This window comes from Marmota monax, unplaced genomic scaffold (assembly GCF_021218885.2).
Source record: "Marmota monax isolate L192 unplaced genomic scaffold, Marmota_monax_Labrador192_F-V1.1 WCK01_AAM20220418_F8-fsc00005, whole genome shotgun sequence".
NCBI classification, from domain to species: domain Eukaryota; kingdom Metazoa; phylum Chordata; class Mammalia; order Rodentia; family Sciuridae; genus Marmota; species Marmota monax.
Genome location: NW_026692254.1, coordinates 15,163,187 through 15,185,894, shown reverse-complemented (window position 1 = coordinate 15,185,894; position 22,708 = coordinate 15,163,187). Strand labels below are relative to the sequence as shown.

The 22,708-nt window shown below is 37.5% G+C and overlaps 1 protein-coding gene across 1 annotated transcript in view; it reads right to left on the bottom strand.

The window, feature by feature from the left end:
• Cers3 (ceramide synthase 3) overlaps positions 1 to 22,708 on the bottom strand; it is a 97,028-nt gene that overhangs the window by 39,117 nt on the left and 35,203 nt on the right. The window contains exons 6-8 of the mRNA XM_046436042.2: positions 20,198 to 20,290; positions 17,072 to 17,200; positions 13,493 to 13,599 (exon numbers count right to left, since the gene is read on the bottom strand). Coding sequence (XP_046291998.2) covers positions 13,493 to 13,599; positions 17,072 to 17,200; positions 20,198 to 20,290 — 329 coding nt within the window. The remainder of the gene's footprint in view (positions 1 to 13,492; positions 13,600 to 17,071; positions 17,201 to 20,197; positions 20,291 to 22,708) is intronic.

The window sequence follows — 22,708 nt, the reverse complement described above, 5'->3', positions numbered from 1 at the left end:
CCTTTCACCTTCAGCCTGTGTATGTCTTTTCCTATCATATGAGTCTCCTGAAGGCAGCATATTGTTGGATTTGTTTTTTTAATCCAGGTTACTAGCCTATGTCTCTTGATTGGTGAATTTAAGCCAATAACGTTTAAGTTTACTATTGAGATATGGTTTGTACTTCCAGTCATGCTTATTTACCTCCCACTGTTAGTTTTGGGTGCTGCTTTTCAATTCCTCTTCTTGTAGTAGTTTGCTCAAAATGCCTTGCAGTGCTGGTTTTCTGGCTGTGAATTCTTTTAACTTTTGCTTATCATGAAATATTTTAATTTCATTGTCAAATCTGAAGCTTAATTTTGCTGGATACAGTATTCTTGGTTGGAATCCATTATTTTTTAGCGTTTGAAATACGTTGTTCCAGGATCTTCTCGCTTTCAACGTCTGTGATGAAAAATCAGCCGTTAACCTAATTGGTTTACCCCTGAATGTAATCTGCCTCCTTTCTCTCGTAGCTTTTAATATTCTCTCCTTGTTCTGTATGTTGGATATCTTCATAATTATGTGTCTTGGAGTTGGTCTATTATGGTTTTGAATGTTTGGGGTCTTGTAGGCTTCCAGGATTTGGCAATCTATTCCATCTTTCATATCTGGGAAGTTTTCTAGGATTATTTCATTTAATAGATTGTTCATTCCTTTGGTTTGAACCTTTATGCCTTCTTCTATCCCAATGACTCTCACGTTTGTTTTTTTAATGACATCCCATATCTCTTGGATAGATTGCTCGTGAATTTTAAGCATCCTTTCTGTGTTGACTATATTCTTTTCAAGTTGATAAACTTTGTCTTCATTATCTGATGTTCTGGCTTCTACTTGATCTAGTCTATTTGTAATATTCTCGTTTGAGTTTTTAATTTGGTTTATGGTTTCGTGCATTTCTAGGATTACTGTTTGATTTTTTTTTTAAATCTCTATCTCCTGGTAGAGCTCGTTCTTTGCCATTTGAATTTGCTTATTTAATTCGTTTTCAAAATATGCTTTCATTGTTTGAACTTGGTGTCTAATGTCTTCTCTAAGATTCTGTTCCATCTGAGTTAGGTATGCCTTGAGTTCTTTCTCTGTCCATTTTTCTGATGCCTCTAGGTTCTCCTGTGAATTTAAGTTGTCCTGCATTGTTTGTAATCCTTTTTTCCCTTGTTTTTTCATGGTGCACAAGTTACTTTCTAACTCTGTTTGACTGCTGTGTTTCTGTTTTCTCCTTTAAATTTGTTTTGGTTTTTATAGTTCTACTATCTCTCCTTTGTGTTTGGAGACAATGTTTAGAGATGTTGGATTTAATTGTGATATAAGGTAAGTTCATTAGTTTCATTAAAGGCCTTCAGATTTTGATGGCATATAGAGAATTGAGGTTTGATTTTATGTTAAGGTCGGGTGATTTGATGGTATGGAAGTTAGTATATGTTAGCTTCTTTGGGGGGTTGCTCAAATGCAGGCGCATATTAACAAGAGAATAGACAGGAGGACTTGGGGGTAGTTAAGGGCTTAGGCGGACTATAGACCTATTCGTAGTATTCATCTATTTGCATTTAGTAAGTTATATGTAATCTGGGTGTTCATGCTTAAAAGGAAAGATGGGAAAAGTTAAGAAAGCAAACCAAGAAAGAGAGAGGGAGAGAAGAAAGAAAGAGAAAAGAATAGAAAAGAAAAGAAATGATAAAAAATAATAATAAAATAAAATGCCGTATAATAAAAATTACAATTGAAAAAAAAATACAATTGAAAAAAAAAATTAACAAAAAAAATTTAAAATTATAAAATTAAAGAACTAAAAAAATGAGATGAGAAAAGAAAAAAAAAAAAAGGCACTGTTAGGCTTCTACTTTCTTTGCTTCCATTAGGTGGTGCTGTGCCTTCCGGGCCAAGATTTTGCCCTCTGGCTGTAGGATACAGTCCGTGAGAGGCTGCTCCCTCCTCCCCCCGCCGGTGTCTCTCAAAAACCTGTTAGCTTAGGTTTATTCCTGGCCTCTCGTCCCCTGGCTTCTCCTGCTAGCCAGGCCTTCCCCAGTGTGATGCCACTCGGCAGTTCAAACTATACTCTGGGCCTGCAGTTTGCTGGGTGTGGTGGGTGTCTATTAGGAACCGGCACCTTATTGTTTTGATTTCTTCCGCTTGCCCCTCCCCTAGAGCTGGCAAGACAGGTTTTGTTTTCACCGCTGATGGGAGGGGGAGTTGGAGGTCAGGTGCCTTTACCTTTCCCCACGCCTCTATCCACGCTCACTCTGATAATCCCTCCCCCGGAAAGCCGGGGAGAGATTTTATTCGAATTCCCCGCTGTATGGGAGATGGGCTGAATAACACACACTTGTTCTATTGTGGCGATCTGTCGGAAACTGGCGATGGTGACATCAGCTCTCCAAGATGGTGGCCGCTGGCTTCCTTGGTGGACTGTCAGGTGTGGGGGATAGATCTGGACCGCTTCCTTCCCCTGTCTCAAACCCCGAACTCAGCCGGGAGCTCAGTGAGGGCACAGCTGGCAGGACTCCACAGCACCGTTTCTCTCTGTATTTCTGGCCACTTCTCGGCGCCCCTCTGTCTGTAGCCACGGGGCGGGCCTCGGATCAATCAGCCTGGATCTCTGGTCGCACAGGTCCCTCGCGATTGAGACCCAGTAACCGGTCCTCGGTGATGGAAATCCTTCCTCTAGGTTACGGTGCACCCCAATTTTGCTGGAAATCCCTAACAAGATAGCTTTTGGTCGTTCTAACTCGTTATTCACCTGTGCAGTGACGCGGTACACGGGGTTGATGCACTCTATTCGCCACCATCTTCCCTCTGAACCTCTAGTCCGGGCTCCCGGATCCTATTATTTGTTTGTTTTTATGTGGTGCTGAGGATCGAACCCCACATGTACAAGGCAAGCACTCTACCTCTGAGCCACAGCCACAGCCCTAGTATTGATTGTTTTTTAAAAATATGTTCTTAGTTGTAGAGGGACAAAATACCTTTATTTATTTTTATGTGGTGCTGAGGGTCAAACCCAGTGCCTCACACGTGCTAGGCAACTGCTCAGCCTCGGAGCTACAACCCCAGCCCTTATTGATTAATATTATTTTTCATATGTGAACTGTTTATCCATGGTATCTATTTATTGTTCTATTGCAGTGTTTACTTTTTGTGTTGACTCACAATTATTCTTTTTATGTTAAAGATAACAATACTATTTTAAATTTATGTTAAATATCATTACAATCTAATACTTTTTTCGACTCTTTATATTTTTGACAGATTAGATCAAACTAATCTATCTTTGCCTTTATATGCAGCTTATATATTATGCTTTAAAAGATCTTTTTCATTCTCATATAGAAGTTTTTAAAAATCCAGCTCTACTACTTACAGGCTATGTGAATTTGTGCCACTTCTTTATACATTTTCTTAATTGTTAAGTGGAAGCAAAAAGCACCTCCTTTATTCATTCACTAAATATTTATTGGGCACCTAGCAAAGTGCTACCTGGCATTTTGCAGGAACTAGAAATACAGTAATAAATAAAAGGAACCTAAATCCCTGGACTAGTGGAGCTCATATTGTTAGAGTTATTACTGGGAATTAAAGGTACTAATATCTGTAAGACCCTTGCTGTTCTGGTTTGCTGTGTCCTTGGGCAATTTTCTGTACTTTAAGCCCAGAATGAACTTCCCCTTTTCAATTAATTCTTTTCATCCATTAAAGCATGGTCCCCTCCCAAAGTCTCCACATTATTCTAGTCACCTCTGAATTTAAACTTTGCTGTAGGACCCCCACTACCAACATCTTTCTAGGCCCTGCAGCAACAGTTGCTCATATGAATTGGCTCCTCATTGGCAGGTAGGTTGCCAAAGTCAGAGCCACAACCCATAGTCATCCCTGGGCCTCCCCTATCTGACCCAGTGCCTTATCCCTTAGTAGATCCCCTACTGGGAGTTTGTCAGTGTTGAAATTGACAACAGAACCTAGTTGAAAATACCTCCTTTACACAGTCTATTCAAGAATGAATAATTAGCAAACTTACAATTGTTCATTGTGGTCCATGCAAAGAGAAAAGGACAAGGCATATGCAGAGTTCTGACTGAACTTTCTTTCCCTGCTCCCTCTAGCTGAAGGGAAGACAGGACAGAGGGTTCCAGTTGAAGGAAATCGTACCAAATGCTCAGATGCCCTTTGGCAGAAGGTATCATGGAAAATTCAAAGAGCTGAGGAGCCTTGATGGCAGTATCTTCCATTTTGAGAGCTGTATCATTAGTAAACCTCTGAAGGGAGTTTAAGGGAGAGGAGCGGCAGGGAAGGGTGATCTAAAAGGAGGCAGCTGAGGAAAGTGGAGCCATCCAAGCAACAGTTTTAGAAAGGGGACACCTGAACCAGAATTATCAGAGCCAGTTCAAGGTCTGATGTCATTTGTCATTTGCTTCAAACCTGCAGGTGTCACTGACCCTATTTCCTTAGTCACCTAGTGGAACTAACCCCACCCCTCTGACTGAGAGGCCCAGGGAGAGACACAAATTGTAGAGCTTTCAAAATGGAAGAGACTGTCATTCTAGTGCAAATGCCAATGAGAGAGCTGAGCCTCTGGGCGGAGGACGAAGGCCAAGGATGTGGGCTCTGGAGCCTGTGAGGTGAGGATCAGGGCTCCTGGGATCTTCAGCAAGTCCCATCACCTTCCTGGGCTTCAGTCATCTATACAATGAGAATATCACCACCCGCCTCATCAGGATGCTGTGAGGATTCAGTGAGGGGACACATGGAAAGAGCTTAGCACGAGCACACAAGAACTGGTCATTATAACCGTTTCTCTTACCAGCACTATGATTATTACTACTTTCCTATCCCTCCCTGCTCCAGGGGACCCACACTCATGACACAGTTGGAGCAACTCCCATGACACAGTGCTGTGGAACTGGCTGGACTTTCTACTTGGTGTGGAGGAGGAAGCCGCTTAGGAGAAGGAGACCAAGCTCTAGAGGATAGAGCTTGAGCTGCCTGAACATTCTCTATGGGAGGACAGAGAGGAAGACCTGCCTAAGACACGAGAGAAGAGCTCAGAGTGGGGGATTATGGTACCACAGTTAAAATTTTTAGGACCTAATGAAAGGATGATCAAATTTCACAATCTGCTTTTCTTCTCCTTCTCTGATTAAAAAAAGTAGGTGGAAGAAAAAAAAATAAACACATCTCCCCTTACCAACTTTCCCCTAATACTTGGAAATACACATATACAGGCACATGCATGCACATACAGTATTTGTATGCTTTAATCGGTCACTATCTCATAGTGATTGAATGGGATTTTTCTTTTCATAAAGAATGCCAAAAGACTGCCAGAGTCCTGAATTCCTAGAACCACTCAGCTCCTGGCCACTGGACTTGAATCTTTTCAAATTGATAAACTACTGCAACAACAACAACTACTACTGCTACTACTAGTACTGTCCTCTTGGATTGGAAAGCTCATATAAATTTTACTGGTTTTGGTTTTGTTTCTGATCTTAATCCTTTAAATAACTGGAATTCACATAGTTTGAACTAATCACAGTGTTGGCATAAATAGTAGCTGGTTTTTCTGGGCTAGGTAAGACATCCACCCCAAATTTATATTTTTTATAATGAAAATTAAATGTTGAAGACCTTTTGTTCTTGCTAATTGTAGGTGTGAACATTAAGTCCTGTTAGGACAGCAACTGTCTCCTTTGGAGGTATCTTAGATTTCAAAGTGACAGTGTAGTTGAAGATAACGTAATAAATAGTAAAGACAAATGATGTTTCTTAATCATCCAGTTTAGTAATTTAATTGGAAAGATATCTTTTCTATGTTTCAAAATGTCCTGTTTCTAGGATTGTTTCTCCTATAACTAACTGTGTGATCCTAGGAATACCATAATTCCTCATCTGTGAAGTAAATATGGGGTCTAAATGCTTTGGCAATATCAATGACATGAAAGACAAAGAAAGAATAGGAAAATGTTCCAGATGAATGTCAACTAAATACAATATGTACTCAGAGGCCAGGATCCAAGTGGTGGGGGTAAAGCAATAAAAGATATTATTGGATTGATTGACAAAACTAGGACATTGAAGGTGGATTGCCACATTTCCTGCAGTTAATAACCACATTGTGATTATGTAAGAGAATGTCCTGTTCCTAGGAAATACACACTAAAGTATTCAGGGCACAATAATGATTTAGATGATGTTAGTAACTTTCAAGTTGTTCATAAATAAGTGTATATATATGTGTGTATATACATACACACTTATACACACACACACACACAGGTATGTGTGGGGGGAGTGGTAGAGAGAGAAGGAATGAGTAAGTAAATGTGGCAAAATGCCAACTAGTAAAGGATATATAGAGGAATTCTGTTATATTCGCAAAATTTTCCTATAAGCTTGAAATTATTTCTAAATAAATTAATAAAGGAGTTCAACTGAATTATGAATAAGGTCCCTTATTCTAAGATTTTGTGGTCTGAAGAATGGTTGTTGTCTTTTATACACTTATAAACAGCATAAGTATCTACCAAGCACAGGGTTCGGGGCTCCTCTGTGGGCTCTCTATCAAATGAGAGAAAGAACATATGCCACAAAACTCACTGTCTCCTTCATCAGACGTGTAACTGGAAAGTCTGGTTTTGAGATTCACATCTGTGATGGTGGTTTAAGGAGTGGCTCTAGCTCCGACAGAGCCTTTCTTGCACTGCACAAGCTCCTCCTTTACTCTGTTGACAGTGCCAAGGGCTCCAAGCCAATCATGCTGCCATTAGAGCCAGTGCTCAGCCCTCTACTTACCATGGTGGCCCCAGGCCTTCTGAGGAGAGAAAGGGTCCATAATGTTAAGGAACATTATCTAAGAACACTGCTGGATGCTTTCAGCTTTACTTTTTTAAAAAAAGTTTTAAAACTCTTCTTTCTTTACAAGCCATTCCAAGTGTTTCTATGGTCCCATCGTCCATAAAATTCCCTTTCACATATGGGCTTCCCAGGGTACTGCTTTTCTTTACTACTCATCAAAAGCTGAGATCTGAAATCCAGTGACCAGTGGTGGAGAAATAAGATAACCATAAGTATATATTCTCTTGGAGATAAGCAAGCCAGGTATTTGAATATTATTTATAGTTTCGAATATTTTGATGTTTTCTTTTTGAAACATCTGAGAATCACAGGTCACTAATAAGAGTCTTTATATAAATAAGGGGTGGATACAAAGATCTCTTCTACTGCCAGTAGGCATTCTCAGAGGCTAGGAACTGTATCTCCCACTCCTCCTACTCTTTACAACACCTAGCTCTGGGTGAGTTCAAGCCACAAAGCAATAAGCCACACTGTCACCTGAGGGCTGTGCTGTGATAAACGAATATTTAACTCTCAGATTGCAAATCAGCAAAATAGTACACCTTCCCTTCAGATCAATTAGTCTGGAGAAAATTAATATTAGCTTTTATAATTGATAGAGCAAACTGTCAGGAGGCAGGGGAATGGTTTAGCAAAGAAAGGTCTTTCTAGCCCACTGATTATCTGGTAGTATTTGTATAATGTTCAAGTGGATAAATACATTCAATAATTCAAAAATATACACATTATTTGAAAATAAAAGTTGGGAATACAATATAAAAAATGTAAGCCTACAATTTAGATGGTTTCAAATAAAAATGCAAACAAATGGGATTACAGGCAATCAAAGAAATTTGACCAATGCCAGTTTGGATTTCTGCCTAACATGAATGAAACAATGCTTAGCAAAGCAATGCAATCAACTCTTGCTGCCACTGATTGATAATCAGCTAAATAGGCTCCTCAGACATAGCAAGAGGAATGGAGACAGGTGTTCCAGTTGCAGAAGTACAAAAGGGAGAACCCTTGGGGAAAAGCAAACATGTTTGAAGCTTGGGGAAGTGAAAGAAAAAAATGAGTGTGATGTATAAGCCCCAGTTCTTTTTCTAAAGGCTTTCAGACAAATCTCAGACAAGTAGAACCTCAGTTGGCTTTCTCCCACCCTACACTGTATCTCATCACAAAATGTGCAACAAGAGCAACTGGGAAGAACAGAGCAACTAGATTGCAAACAGCCCCCTTAGCACCTAAAAACTGTCTGGATCTAAGTCCATTAGCTGAGCTGCCTTCTGATGCATCTGTTATCCACACATGGCCCATGGTGGATTCCCAGTAAATCTAGACTGAAAAAATATCCTTGAGAAATCCATCTATGGAGTTACAAGTTTTGGACAGGTGGGTGGAACCAGGCTGACAACAAGAAATTCAATTTTCCTCTTGGGCACCATCAAGATGATTATGTAACAAGTCCAAGTTGCTGGGAGGCTCAGCTAGGGTAGTATAATGTCATCGGAGAGAAGCTCCCTTTCTGCCAATAGCTTTTCAAGCAATGAAAATCAGTCAATGTCAGTAAAGAAATATTTTTACCAGCAAAAAATCTTATAGTTAAGTCTGTTATATTGTTTATTCATAATTCAACTGAAGACGGCACACAGTGGTTCTTGCTGCCCTCTGTAGTGGATTGGTGAATTCAGTTCTCAGATCAAGAAAGAGTCAAATGCATGTAACTAATTCTTCTTGAAATTCAGAAATGCTGGCAGGAGAATAAGTTCCTAAGTCTAGGATTTTTAATGTTGAAGTGTGTGGGAAAGTAGTGCACTATCTCCACAGTCAACCCCTCCACTGTGTTTGACTGTTATGGAAGCAAACAGGCTTGTTTATTTGAGACATAGGAAAAATCCAAAATGAATGTTCTCCATTGCTAAATTAAAAGCCAACCCAGAAGCAATAGCATATAAATTTCTCACAGAGTTCTCTGAACTGAGAGCTTCTATGATGTGTTTTTTAAAAACAGGTCTGCCAATTCTTGGAAACAATTTACATCAAGAAACAGAGTTTCCTTCCTTTGATTATGAGCTGGCCTTAGGGATCTGGTTCCAACCAAGACCAAGGAGTAGGAAGAGACATGATAAGACTTCTGAGGCAGAGTTCTAGAAGGATAGTGTCTGCCTACCTCTCTCATAATGCTCATGCATGAATGCAGCTGCTTTTCTATAAAGAGGCCAAGCCCACATAGAAGGGGTCATCTGAGGAGCTCCAGTCTACAGCTCCAGCTCAGATCTCAGCCAGCAAAGAGTCTACCAGCTGATGCTACTTCAAATATGTGTCTGAGGAAGGCTTCAAGAAAATTCCAACACTAGCCACTACCCAACCACCCAGCCACTATCTGATTGTAACCACATGAGACACCTAATTGAAAACCATCTAGCTAAGGCTAATCAACTTTAAGAACCATTAGAGATGGTTGTAATGTTGAAACATTACCATTGTGATGTTGTTGTTTTAAGAGAGAGGTCTGTAAACTATTGACTGTGGATAAATTCTGGCCTGCAACACGTTTTTATACAGCCTGTGGGCTAAAAATGGCTTGGTGCATTTTTGAAGAGTTACAAAACAAAACAAAAAAAATATTGAACAAAGATGATATATGGCCTTCAAAGCCTAAAATCTTAACTCTCTAGCCCTTTACAGGAGAAAAATTTCTCCACCAATGTTCAGATGGTTTGTTATGTAGCCACAGACAACTGGAATGTGTGGTATCTTTGGATATGAGATGCATAGTGGGGAAAGTGCTGGACTTACACTGCCATAAAAATCACACCAAAAAACTATCTCCAATTGGAAGTCAACGTTTATCTCATCAATAAATGCTACCAATGCCCGGGCTGTAGCTCAGTGGTACAATGGTTGCCTGGCATGAGTGAGAACCTGTATTCAATCCCCATATTGCAAAAATAACAATGATGATGGTGATAGTAATAATAATAATGATAATGAATAATTGCTATCATACAACACTGTAATTTCACAAACATACTTTTTCAGTCAAAGCAATAGTGATAGTAATGTGATTTATCAACCAAGGAATGTATAAGGCATATATTTTGAATTTGATTCTAGATTAAACTCCAAATTTTGAAATACTCATTAATAATTCTAGCAATAATAAATAGTAAATATTCAATAAATGCTGCCTAAGTACCAGACATTTTACTAGAACTATTTTATGTGTACTACTTCTGGTAATCCTTGTGTCAACCCTTATTTCCATTTTAAAAATAAGAAAACAGAGGAGTTGAGAGATGACCTAATCTGTCCAAGATCACAGGCCTGAATCCAGGCCTGAGTCACATCCACTGCACTGGGCTGCTCCTGTCCAGAAAATGCAAGACACCTAGCCAAGGTAGAGAGAATGCAGCAGGCTTGCCTCTGGCCAGACACCCCCTGGGTGTTAATTAAGGGTACTGTCCATTCACCTAGGATGAGGCTTAGAACCAGAGTCTCCATCCATCTTTCTGAGATCCAAGAATCTTCAATAGTACCAATTCTTCTGTTGAGGGGATCTGAAGTATCCAGATTAGCCCTGCACTAAGATGGGTTAAAGGCTGTTCCTCAAGACAGGGAGGCTCTCTTTCACCACTTCTATTCAACATAGTTCTTGAAACACTGTCCAGAGCAATTAGACAGTCAAAATAAATCAAAGGGATATGTATAGGAAAAGAAGAACTTAAATTAGCACTATTTGCTCATGATATGATTCTATACCTAGAAGACCCAAAAAACTCCACCAGAAAACTTCTAGAAATAGTAAATTAATTCAGCAAAATAGCAGGATATAAAATCAACACCCATAAATCAAGGGCATTTCTGTATATCAGTGACAAAGCCTCTGAGAAGGAAATGAGGAAAACTACCCCATTCACAATAACCTCAAAAAAAAAATAAATAAAATAAGATACTTGGGAATCAACAAAAAAGGTGAAAGATCTATAAAATGAAAACCACAGAATCCTAAAGAGAGAAATCAAAGAAGACCTCAGAAGATGAAAAGGTCTACCTTTCTCTTAGATAGGCAGAATTAATATTGACAAAATGACCATACTACCAAAAGCACTATACAGATTTAATGCAATTCCAATCAAAATCCCAATGGCATTCCTCATAGAAATAGAAAAAGCAATCATGAAAATCATCTGGAAAAATAAGAGACCCAGAATAGCTAAAGCAATCCTTAGCAGGAAGAGTGAAGCAGGTGGCATCGCTATACTAGACCTTAAACTATACTACAGAGAAATAGTAACAAAAACAGCATGGTATTGGCACCAAAACAGACTGTTAGACAATAGTACAGAATAGAGGACACAGAGACTAACCCACAAAATTACAATTATCTTATTATTAGACAAAGGTGCCCAAAACATGTATTGGAGAAAAGAGAGCATCTTCAAAAATGGCGCTGGGAAAACTGGAAATCCATATGCAACAAAATGAAATTAAATCCATATGTCTCATCATGCAAAAAACTTAACTCAAAATGGATCAAGGACCTAGGAATTAAACCAGAGACTCTGCATCTAATAGAAGAAAAAGTAGGCCCTAATCTTCATCTTGTGGGATTAGATCCCAACTTTCTTAATAAGACTCCTATAGCACAAGAATTAAAACCAAGAATCAATAAATGGGATGAAATCAAACTAAAAACTTTCTTCTCAGCAACAGAAACAATGTGTGAGGTGAATAGAGAGCCTACGTCCTGGGAGCAAATTTTTACCCCTTACACATCAGATAGAACACTAATCTCTAGGATATATAAAGAATTCAAAAAGTTAAGCACCGAAAAAACAAATAAACCAATCAACAAATGGGCCAAGGACCTGAACAGACACTTCTCAGAAGAGAATATACAATCAATCAACAAATATATGAAAAAATGCTCATCACCTTCTAGTAATCAGAGAAATGCAAATCAAAACTACTCTAAGATATCATCTCACTTCCGTCAGAATTTCAGCTATTATGAAGACAAACAACAATAAGTGTTGGCGAAGATGTGGGGAAAAAGGTACACTCATACACTGCTGGTGGGACTGCAAATTGGTACAGCCAATATGGAAAGCAGTATGGAGATTCCTTGGAAAACTTGGAATGGAACCACCATTTGACCCAATTATCCCTCCCTCTCCTCGGTCTATACCCAAAGGACTTAAAAACAGCATACTACTAGGATACAGCCACATCAATGTTTATAGCAGCACAATTCACAGTAGCTAAACTGTGGAGCCAACCTAGATGCCCTTCAGTGGATGAATGGATAAAAAAATGTGGCATATATACACAATGGAATTTTACTAGAATAAAAGAAAAATAAATTTGCAGGTAAATGAATGGCATTGGAGAAGATAATGCTAAGTGAATTTAGCCAATCCCCCAAAAAACAAATGCCGAATGTTTTCTCTGATATAAGGAGGCTGACTCATAGTAGGGTAGGAAGGGGGAGCATGGGAAGATTAGATGAACTCTAGATAGGGAAGAGGGGTGGAAGGGAAAAGGAGGGGGTAGGGGATAGCAAGAATGGTGGAATGTGATGGACATCATTATCCAAAGTACATGTATGAAGACTCGAATTGGGTGTCAACATACTTTATGTATAAATACAAATATGAAAAATTGTGGTATATATGTGTAATAAGAATTGTAATGCAAAAAACCAAAGTACATATATAAAGGCATGAATTGGCGTGAACATACTCTATATACAAAGATATGAAAATTGTACTTTATATGTGTAATAAGAATTGTAATGCATTCCGCTGTCGTGCATTTAAAAAAATAAAATTAAAAAAAAGGCTGTTCCTTTCAAGCCATCCAAACCTTCCCCACATGTTTACTCTGGTTTCTGTCAATCAAGACATGAGAAATTATGCTTGCAAAGGAAGGACAGCTATGGGAGACATAATATAGGTCCTTCACTGCTAGTCTATGGCTAAACAAAACCAACAGACTGATCAAAGGCCAATCAGTATCAAAAGGATACCCCAATTATTTCTAAAACCAAATTGTTTCACAGAGAATGAATTGAGCTTTAGTTTCCTTATGTGAGAAGTTGGAATGATATTACCTATCTTTTAAGATTTGTTGTGTAGAATAGAGCCAAGATATGTACAAAACCTAGTGTAGCAGCTGGCACTTAAGGGCTGTAAGTACTATAACATGGAGCATGCCTTTGTTCTGGAAACCCCATGATTGGTCAATGACTTTTCATTGAGAAAAATGGAAAATCTGTTAGTCACAAAGGAAGATCTTAGTCATGAAACAAGACCAAGACACAGAGTAAGAATTGCTGTTCACTGAGACATGGAATAAGAACTGCTGTTCACACATTGGGTTACATACTCTCCATCTCCCTTTGTAATAAGCCTCTATGCACAGGAGTGTGGTTTTTAATTATTTATAAATTGTAAGCTATTAAAAATTTCATGTTCTTTAAATAAAAATAACTTCATAATATTCTTTTCTTCAACTGAACTTGGAACAAATAACTGGAGATCAAAGTAAGGACAGAAAGGGCAATGTTCTGATGTAAGAATGCACCCAGGCCACCTTAGCACACTGACCAAACTCAGAGCATGGAACTTTGTCTACTCACCAGAAGGGGAAAATAATGAGACGGCTGACGAAAAATATGGCAGAGAAGATGAAAAACAGGGTGTTACAGGTTTGCTTCCATCCAGCATAAGAGAACATCTTAGCAGACTAAAAACAAAGAAAGAAATTGCATTCAGATAAAGTAATAGTGGCATAGATTTCAAAAATTAATACATGAAATGATATGATGTCTAGGATTTGCTTGAAAACAATCCAAGAAAGTGAGGGGCTGTTCATGGGCCCATGGTTAAACATGATTGGCTATACTGACACCTGTTGAAGTTGGCTGGGTCTGCCATACTACTTGCTTGCCCTGTGTTTGAAATTTTCCCTAATGTAATGACTTAAAAAGATATATTAAAATGACTGAAATATAACTCCCATCTTTCAAAATCACTAGAAGTTAGCATAATCATTCTCAGCATATATTTAATTTGGGGATCATCTATGTAATATCTTCTTCTAACTCAGAGGAAAGCTGGACTGGAGAAAGGCTGGGATAGGAGTAAAATCCAGGTCAGGCTGGGAATGCTGCAATCAAGGTGCCTATAGCAAGGCAGATAACAGAAGAGGTGTCAGGAAGCAACTCTTGGGGCCCTCAGCTGGTTAAAATAAAGTTTTAAGCACTTGATTATTTCCTATTTATTTTAGGCTAATCTATACTGCTCATACTATCGCACTGAATAAGAATAATTATGAAAAGGGATGTTGAATGCAGTATTGGAAGGTTAATCGATGGGGATAGTTTATTGCACTATTTAGTGAAGCCCAAGGCTGAAGGGGAAAGTTTCTGTTGAGAACTGGGGATGAAGGATGAGGGATGGGAAGCAGTTGCTGGGATGCAGACCATCCTCTGGGAAGCAAAGGCTTCAACTCAGAACTGATATTGCCTGGGAGGCTCAAGCTCATTCTTAAACAAGACAGACAACATATGTATGCTCCAGGAAGGTTTTATGTTGTATTTTCCATGCTTTTTCCTACTTACTCAGGGGTTAGGATATGGTCAGCCTGTGAGGTTAGCAGAAGCCCCATAGGGATTAGCTCCAGCTGCTGACATGGAAGGCTAGAACACCTGGTTAGGTGGGAGGCAGATGCGAGGACAAAGACCAGAAGTTTGGAGTGACTGGAATGGAGTGGGTATCTGTCTGAAAGGTCAGAGGCCAGGCCAGCATGGGAATCTAGAGATGTGCATAGGAGTGGGAATCTCTGTAAGCCCACTTGTAAGGGCAATGCAGCACTCTTGGGCAAAAATAAGCACAACACATTCTAGACTGTGGGACGATCAAATACTAGATGACAGACCCTCGTCTCTGCTAAATATTAGTCAAGATATATTAAAGTGTTGGGTCCTAGATACAAACTTGGACCTGGGGAAAACTAAAGAGGAACAGGAAGATGTATGGAGAAAGCAAAAGGTTGTTATATATGAATAAGATATATATTCTTATATATGAATAAGAATTGTAGAAGTGGAGTATGTTTTTTCTTGCAAAAAAAAGAAAAAAAGAAAAGAGACAAGAAATGTACCACCAAATGTATTGAAGAATATGAAAGATTAATGGGCTCCATCTTAAGGAAGGTCTAAACATGGGCAAAAGTGGTACCATGTCTGGGTTCAATTAGAACTTGACTGAGAGGACAAGTACTAACATGACTACCCAAGGAAGCCTTGGAGCATACGTCCTTGGGAGAATATTAGAAAATGGGCCCCTGCCACCACTTAATGTTGTCTCTACCTCTAGTTGTTGATGGAAGGTACCAGCCTTATGCACTGAACCTCAAGTAAAATCATGACTTGTGAATCAAAAATGATTCATGATCATTAACAACATGAAGCTGTTCTTTTTTTACCCATGAAAGGACCTCTAGGTTTGACATTTCATTTTTCTTCTGTTTTTTTTTTAACTAAAGAACTTCAGAACATTTCAAAAGTAATGAGCTAAACTTCAAAATATGCCCTAAGGGATAGATATGACTTCTCATGTTACAGCTGGGGTAGAAAGCAAATAACACATGATTTGCCCAAGTCTCTTAGGGAGTTATGCTGTGTCTGTGACAGGAAAGAGGAAGGTGAGGGGAAACCCCAGTGTTTATTCTTAGTTTGAACATATAACTCTCCTTAATTACACAGTTAAAGTGTTGTTGTACTGGAGATACATTAAAGGCAATTGAACAAGAGCAAAACAGTGCATTAGGCTGGTACCGTCTATAGAAGTCACAGACTAGGATAAAAGTCTTAAGTCCCGATCAATGTGGTCTTCATTTTCAGTCAGGGTTACTGAGACATGATCAGAGAAGGAGGTAATTATAACAGAAATGGCTACAGTCAGACAGTAACTCATGAAAAATCTGTCCCAATCGTTCTTGTTCAAAGCCATTTATTGCCTTAAGTAAATGGCCAATAATTTTGACCCTCAGAATGGGATTTACATATCTAATTACAATTATGGACAAAGTAGAAACAACATTCAGTACACAGAGAATACTTTAACTGTAACCAGGTGCTTTGAAAAGGCTTCAAATGACTTCTGGTTACTTCTCAAATAGGGTTTGGCAAATTACAGTCCAGCCAATGGGCTAAAGCTGGTCAAACCTTAAGAATGGTTTTCATATTTTTAAAGGGGTATAAAAAACTCACGAAAAAAAAAAACAAAGAGAATATGTGACAGAGATCACATGTAGCCCACAAAACTAGATTTACTACCTGGCCCTTTACCAAAAAGTTTGCTGAACTCCAATCAAGAAGAATAAGAGTCTATTAAATTTAATTTCCTCCATATCAACCTATATTTAGTTATTAGCCCTCCAAGGAGCAATCCTGAACCAAAATAGGTTAGCATCATTTTCCCTGGGTTCATTATAAATGAGTATATTGAAGTGAATAACTAAGAGGTTCTGGGAAATGTTGCTCTAAATACAGCAGGAGATCTGGCAGTGAGAGGATCCTTCAGTAACAGCCTTAAGGTCAACAGGAACTGATGTATCACAGAAACAGGTCAAGAAAACTGTCCTAATGTTGCTTTGTTCCTCATATTTTATGTGGTATGGGATAAGGAAGACTCTTGTCTTAAGGTTTTCTGCTTCAGAAAATACCCTAACCGCTTTTTCTCTTTTAGAAAATGATGACTTTTAAAAAATATCAGCTTGCCTTCCTTAAAGCAAGGAATTATTTTGGCTGAAGAATGGGGTACTCAAGCATTGGCTTAAATGGATAGATGGTGCCTTACAACTTTGAGAATCCAGAGTACCATAAATCCAAATATTCCTTCTAAAAGGTTAAAGTTTGTTCCTTCTTCAAATATGTCGTCTTACTCCCTGAGCTAGCATTAGCATGCAACTTTCATAAGTGGAATCCCACAAATTAACCTTTCACTTGCACCATGGAGAAGCCTAGAAAATGAAAACCAAGAGGTTTGATTTCTTTCATATTGAAGGATCTAGGAACCCAGAGACATTCTCAGACTTTAGGTGTTTTCAAAAAGAGCCCTACTAAATAGTGCACAGATAATTCTTTCTGTGAGCAGTTACAGAAACCCAGGAGTGGTATTGTTAATATATTTTTTTAAAGGCAAATGTTTACCTCCAGCCAAATGTCAGCTACATCGTGCACAATCATCACGAGGGTCCCACTGCGAATATAATTAGCACACCAAGAAAAGCTCATCAAACTAATAGCAGCCAGGTGGTGGATGACATTAGCTAGAAAATCCTATATAACAAGAGGAAAATAGAGGCCATTAAGCAAATGCAGTCATTTCCCAATCACTGGAGGACATGATAATGATAATAATAATACCAATAACCTGCATCTGCATGTTTTGAAATTTATAAAGCACTTTCACTTTAATTTTTAAACACAATCTTTGTGAGGAAGCTAGGCCAAGTATTATCTTCATTGACAAAGTTATTTACGTTTGAGACAGCACTGAATAGTTGTCATCTAATCCCTATCATCTGCTATTCTTTCTACTGCCCCACACTGGACATACGTGTACCCATACAGAGATGCACACACACGTAACAAATACACATACAAAAGCATGTCCTTGTGTACATTCACATGTATTGTATATTCCTTGTTTAATTCCAAAAGGGAAAAATGATATAATAAAACTATACAACCATTAAAGTAAGTAACTGCATATGAAATAAGTAACAAATGAATTTGGAATAACCATATCAGAAAAATCAAGGTTAAGGAAAGCTACCACCACTGAGCATAAAAACGTAAGAGATTTTCTGCAAAGAAGTACAAATAGCCAATTAGCACACAAAAAGATGTGCAACATCCTTCGTTTTCAGGGAAATGTGAATCAAAACTATACTGAGGTATCATTTCACACTCACTAGGATAGCTATAAAAAATGATGTGCAATAACAAGTGCTTACAAGGATATAGAGAATTCAGAACCTTGTACACTGCTACAAGGAATATATAATAGCACAGTGGCTTTCTTAAACAGTCTGGCAGGCAGTTTCTCAAAAAGTTTGATATAAAATTATCTTGCCCAGCAATTTCACTTTTAAGTGAAATAAAAGCATAAGTTCATGTAAAATCTTCTTTATGAATATTCACAGGATTACTTATAGAGTCAATTGGAAGAAACAACCCTAATGTCTATCAACTGAAACATGAATAAAATGGGGTATATCCAAAGAGTGGACAATTATGCAGCAATAAAAATTAATGAAGTCTGACACATAAACAACAGAATATGGACAAACCTTGAAATATTATGCTTTGTAAAAGGCTTCAGACACAAAAATCACCAAATATTGTATGATTCTGTTTATGTGAAATATCCATGAAAGGAAAATCCACAGAGATAGATTAGCAGTTGCCAGTGGCTGAGAGACACAGGGAGTGACTGCTAAAGGGTACAAGGTTTCTTTCAGAGGTGGTAAAAAAGTTGATTTCACAAATGGGAACATATTAAAATCCAATAAATTACATGTTTAAAATGGTTGAAGTATTTGGTGACTATTTCAATAAAGATGCTTAAAAAAACAAAGATTTCAGTTTCCCTGAAGCCAAACTAAAAGACTTAGTATGACACTAATAACAGATTTATAGAGCAATTGCTGAAAACCAGGAATTGTTTTATGTAATCCTCACAACAACCAGAGGAGATAGGAACTATTTTTAGTTCTACTTTACAGATGAAGAGACCAAGTTTAGGGATTTTTAAAAAATATTTTTAGCTGTAGATGGACACAATACCTTTATTTTATTTATTTATTTTTATGTGGTGCTGAAGATTGAACCCAGTGCCTCACAAGTGCTAGGCAAGTGCTCTACCACTGAGCTACAAGCCTAGACCCAAGTGTAGGGATTTTAACCAATATGTTAGTGAGTCATAAAGTCAGGGATTCAAACCCAGGCAACTGACTGCAGAGGTGTGCTTCAGCCATCCCCTAGTAGTTCTTTTGTCTCTAAAGGTATGAGTTTACACAACATAAAACATATACTTAATTTTAATTATAATCAAATCAAAGGTAGAAGAAATAAAGGATTATAATAGGATCAACCTATGTATCTAGGAAAATCTTCTTAAAAAAACTATTTTATTCTATCCTTAAGAAAAAGAACCAATTAAGTTGTATGTATTATTAGCCTAAAATTAGCAACAGTTAATCTATAGCTACTATTGAGTTATATGGAAATGGAAATAATTTCTATCAGATTTTTTCACACTGTGTTCTTACATATAGAGAATCTGTTTTAATTGAAGATGTCTAGTTGACTGCAGTATGCCCCCTAGTGATGGGTAACATCCATCACTCACCATAAGCATTTAATCAAGCCAACTTCATTTTACCTAATATTGAATTAAACTTAATTTTATTTATCAAATTTTGTTACAAACCAGACTTTTGCATAGGCCAAGAGTTTTATCATTTGATCTGTGTTGCTTACATATGAGGAATTCTTGTGACTGCATTCAGGGTCTAAATTGGTTTGCTTGAGCAGGGCATCGTGGCACACCTGTAATCCCAGCAACTTGGAAGGCTAAGGCATGAGGATCACAAGTTTGAGGTAAGCCTCAGAAACTTAGCAAGACCTTGTTTCAAAGGAAATAAAAGACTGGGGATGTAGCTCAGTGGTAGAGCACACCTAGGTTCAATTCCAACTACCAAAAAAACTAAATAAATAATAAAACACAATAAAATAAATGGTTTGTTGGACCAGCAAAAAGTTCAACGAAACATTCCCTGAAATTCATCACTTTGTGACTTCAGAAGAGGCATTTGGATGGCTGTGACTCAGTTTCTATGAACATAAAATAAAGTTAATAATGCTTGAAGCAAAATTTCCCAAGAAGAATGTCTGATGAATTCAGGGAAAAACTCAGAAAGTATTATGTAAAGTAAAACTAAGAGATGTGGCTGTGGAATGAAAACTAACTTTTTTTCTTGTGCTTTAAAAACATTAAATTTCTAAATCAAAAGAAACAGATAACATAAAAGAAATTTCTTTTCTTATTGAATGGGGTGGGGCTTCAAAGTTAAAGCTTCAATAGGGTTTCACTGAAAATATTTACCAAGGCACAAAAGCAGGGCATAATTTACATTATTTCATGTATTATCAAAAGCAAAAGAAATGAACCAGAATAAATACAATTTAAAAAAATTAGAATTTTGAGGAGAAGGATAAAATTTTTTGAGGAAACTTATATAGAAGAAATTTTGTAAATAAGACACTTACCTTTCTCTTGACATCAGAGCCAAGGCTAAATAACAGAGACCAATAAAAACTCATTTCTAAAATGTAGTACCAATACTGGGATGGCAGCAATGGCTGAGGAAAAGGAAAGTAATCATTGCATTAAATGTCATCTTGTCAACGATTTATTTTGATAAATTTATAGTCCAAAAAATTTCCTAAGTAATGTTGATATATATTTCTTTTTTTTCAACTTACAGAAACAAATTTGCAATATTTCAAAGTGACTTATTTCTAAAAAGGTAGAGAAGCACTCCAAAGTCAAGTTAAATGTTTTATATAAATAGTTCATAAAACTCATTGTAATTGTCTTATATTAACTAAATGAAGTTAAGTTAGAAAATCAATTATAAAAATATTTACTTAAGAACAATAGGAAATCTGCTTTGTTCCTCCTATGCTTCTCCTTGTTTAATGTTTCCTAAATACTACTGAGAATTTATCTTTTCTGGTGATAGTCTGGTGGTCAAAATTCATCCATTCTCAAATGGGATAGTAATAAAGTATGCACATTTACTTAAGGACTCTAAAACTTCTGAAAAAATTAAGAAATAAACTTTCACTGCTAGGCTTTCTCTTAATACTTGTACAGCAGGGGATGCTTATTTTAGCTAAGTTGAGGCAATCTATTACTTGGTATGACTGATTGTTACCTTGATGCCCAACCAGAATGCTGACTTTGGTACCCAGACCTTGTGTGGTTCCCTCCTACACTAACTATGGACTTGATCCCGGTCTTTAGTCAAAGGGATATAAGACAAAGGGATGGAAGCACAGACTTCATAAGCACCCTTAAGAAACCTTAGTTATCTTGCTGGAGAGGCTGCAAAGAAGAGAATAAAGGGGCTGACTGAGAAAAACATGAATGAGGGTCAGCCGCTAACTGACTGAAAATTCAGGGATGAACTCAGCGGACATGTTTACCTAAGCCTAACCTAAATTGCCAACCCAAATCATGACCAAATAAATGCTTACTGTTTGAGGCACCAAGTTTGGGGATCATTTATTATATATCAAGATGATTGATACACCCGAGAAGATAAGAGAAAGTTAGAGATGGAAGATGATAATACTGGGTTATAGTCTAGATAATGCCTGGGTTTCTTTTGGTCTAACCTTCTTTGATTTTTTTAACACTGAAGCTAACACATTAAAAAGACTATTTATTTTATCCATGATGAACTCATCATCCTCGATAAGATCATAAACAAATTTAGTTTCTTCTTTTTTATGACAAATGAACCTTTTATGACTAACCTTAGTGAAAAATACTTAAAAATATGAACAAAAGGAAAAAAAAGGGAATATCTGTTTGAAGGTATATGAGAGCAACCAAGGCATCCTGAACCTATGGAGTAAAGACCCCCAAAGAAAAGAAAAATGCATTAAAGTAAAAGTTTTATTTCAAGAAAACATTTTATAAAGTACTACAAAGGCTAAGCAGAATAAATTCAAAGAAAATCATTTTTATGCATATCACAAAGTCTGCATATGACAATTTATAAGCAGTTATGGAGGCCAGAAACTAAAAGGCAGCAAAAGTTAAGGAGGATTTTTGATAATCTCACAGTACTAGGAGGTAAACTGGTGTTCAGGCCACCCAAGGAAAAGAAGTCATGGTAAACACTGTATTCTTCTATTTAAAACCACTGAAGAAAACAGTGAAATTTATGGGTAAGCTGGAAACACACCTATCCGCACAAAGATTGTGGTCCACACAAAAGTAGATCAATCACATGACATACTTCAATGCCCAACAGAAGTGAAAATAATACTTTTAGAAGGAAAATATCATCCTGACCATCTATGTTTAAATATCCAATGTCTGTCGTTTAAAAGCTATAAAGGAGAAGGAGACAGGAGCAAGAAAGAAAACAGATCCAAATGTGAACACATTAGACTTATCTGATTTATATCCAAAATAACATGAAAAAACAGGCTAAAAGAGAAATTTTCTGTAGAGAACTGAAACCCATAAAAATAATTACATAAAAAATTGAGAATTGAAAAATACAGTAACTGAAACTGTGAATTCAAAATATGTGTTTAGCAACAGATTAGACACTGCTGGTAAAAGCAGTAGTAAGCTGGAGGACATGAAAGTATAAAAAAGACCCAACTGTAAAGTACCTGAAATTTTAACCCATTTTCATGCTAACAGGTTGATTTGCCACAAGTTTCCTGGTTGCTAATAGAAGGCAGGAGATAAAGTACAGTTTATGATTGACAGTAATAGCAGTAGTCAGACTATCAGTATCTGGGCCACTTATTCCATCCTCAGTTTCCATAAGACTAAACAAAGAGGACCAAATGACAATGGCATACACAGTAAATTGTGTTACATGAGAGGAACCCTGAGCTAGGGGACCTAATTCTTTCATGATGAACAGTAGCATGTTTCTCTTTTCTCTGAAAAGAGTATCCCTATATTTTGCGACTGTTTGCTATACAAACATCCCTGAAAAATTAGTCTAGAACAAAAGACAGTGCTTC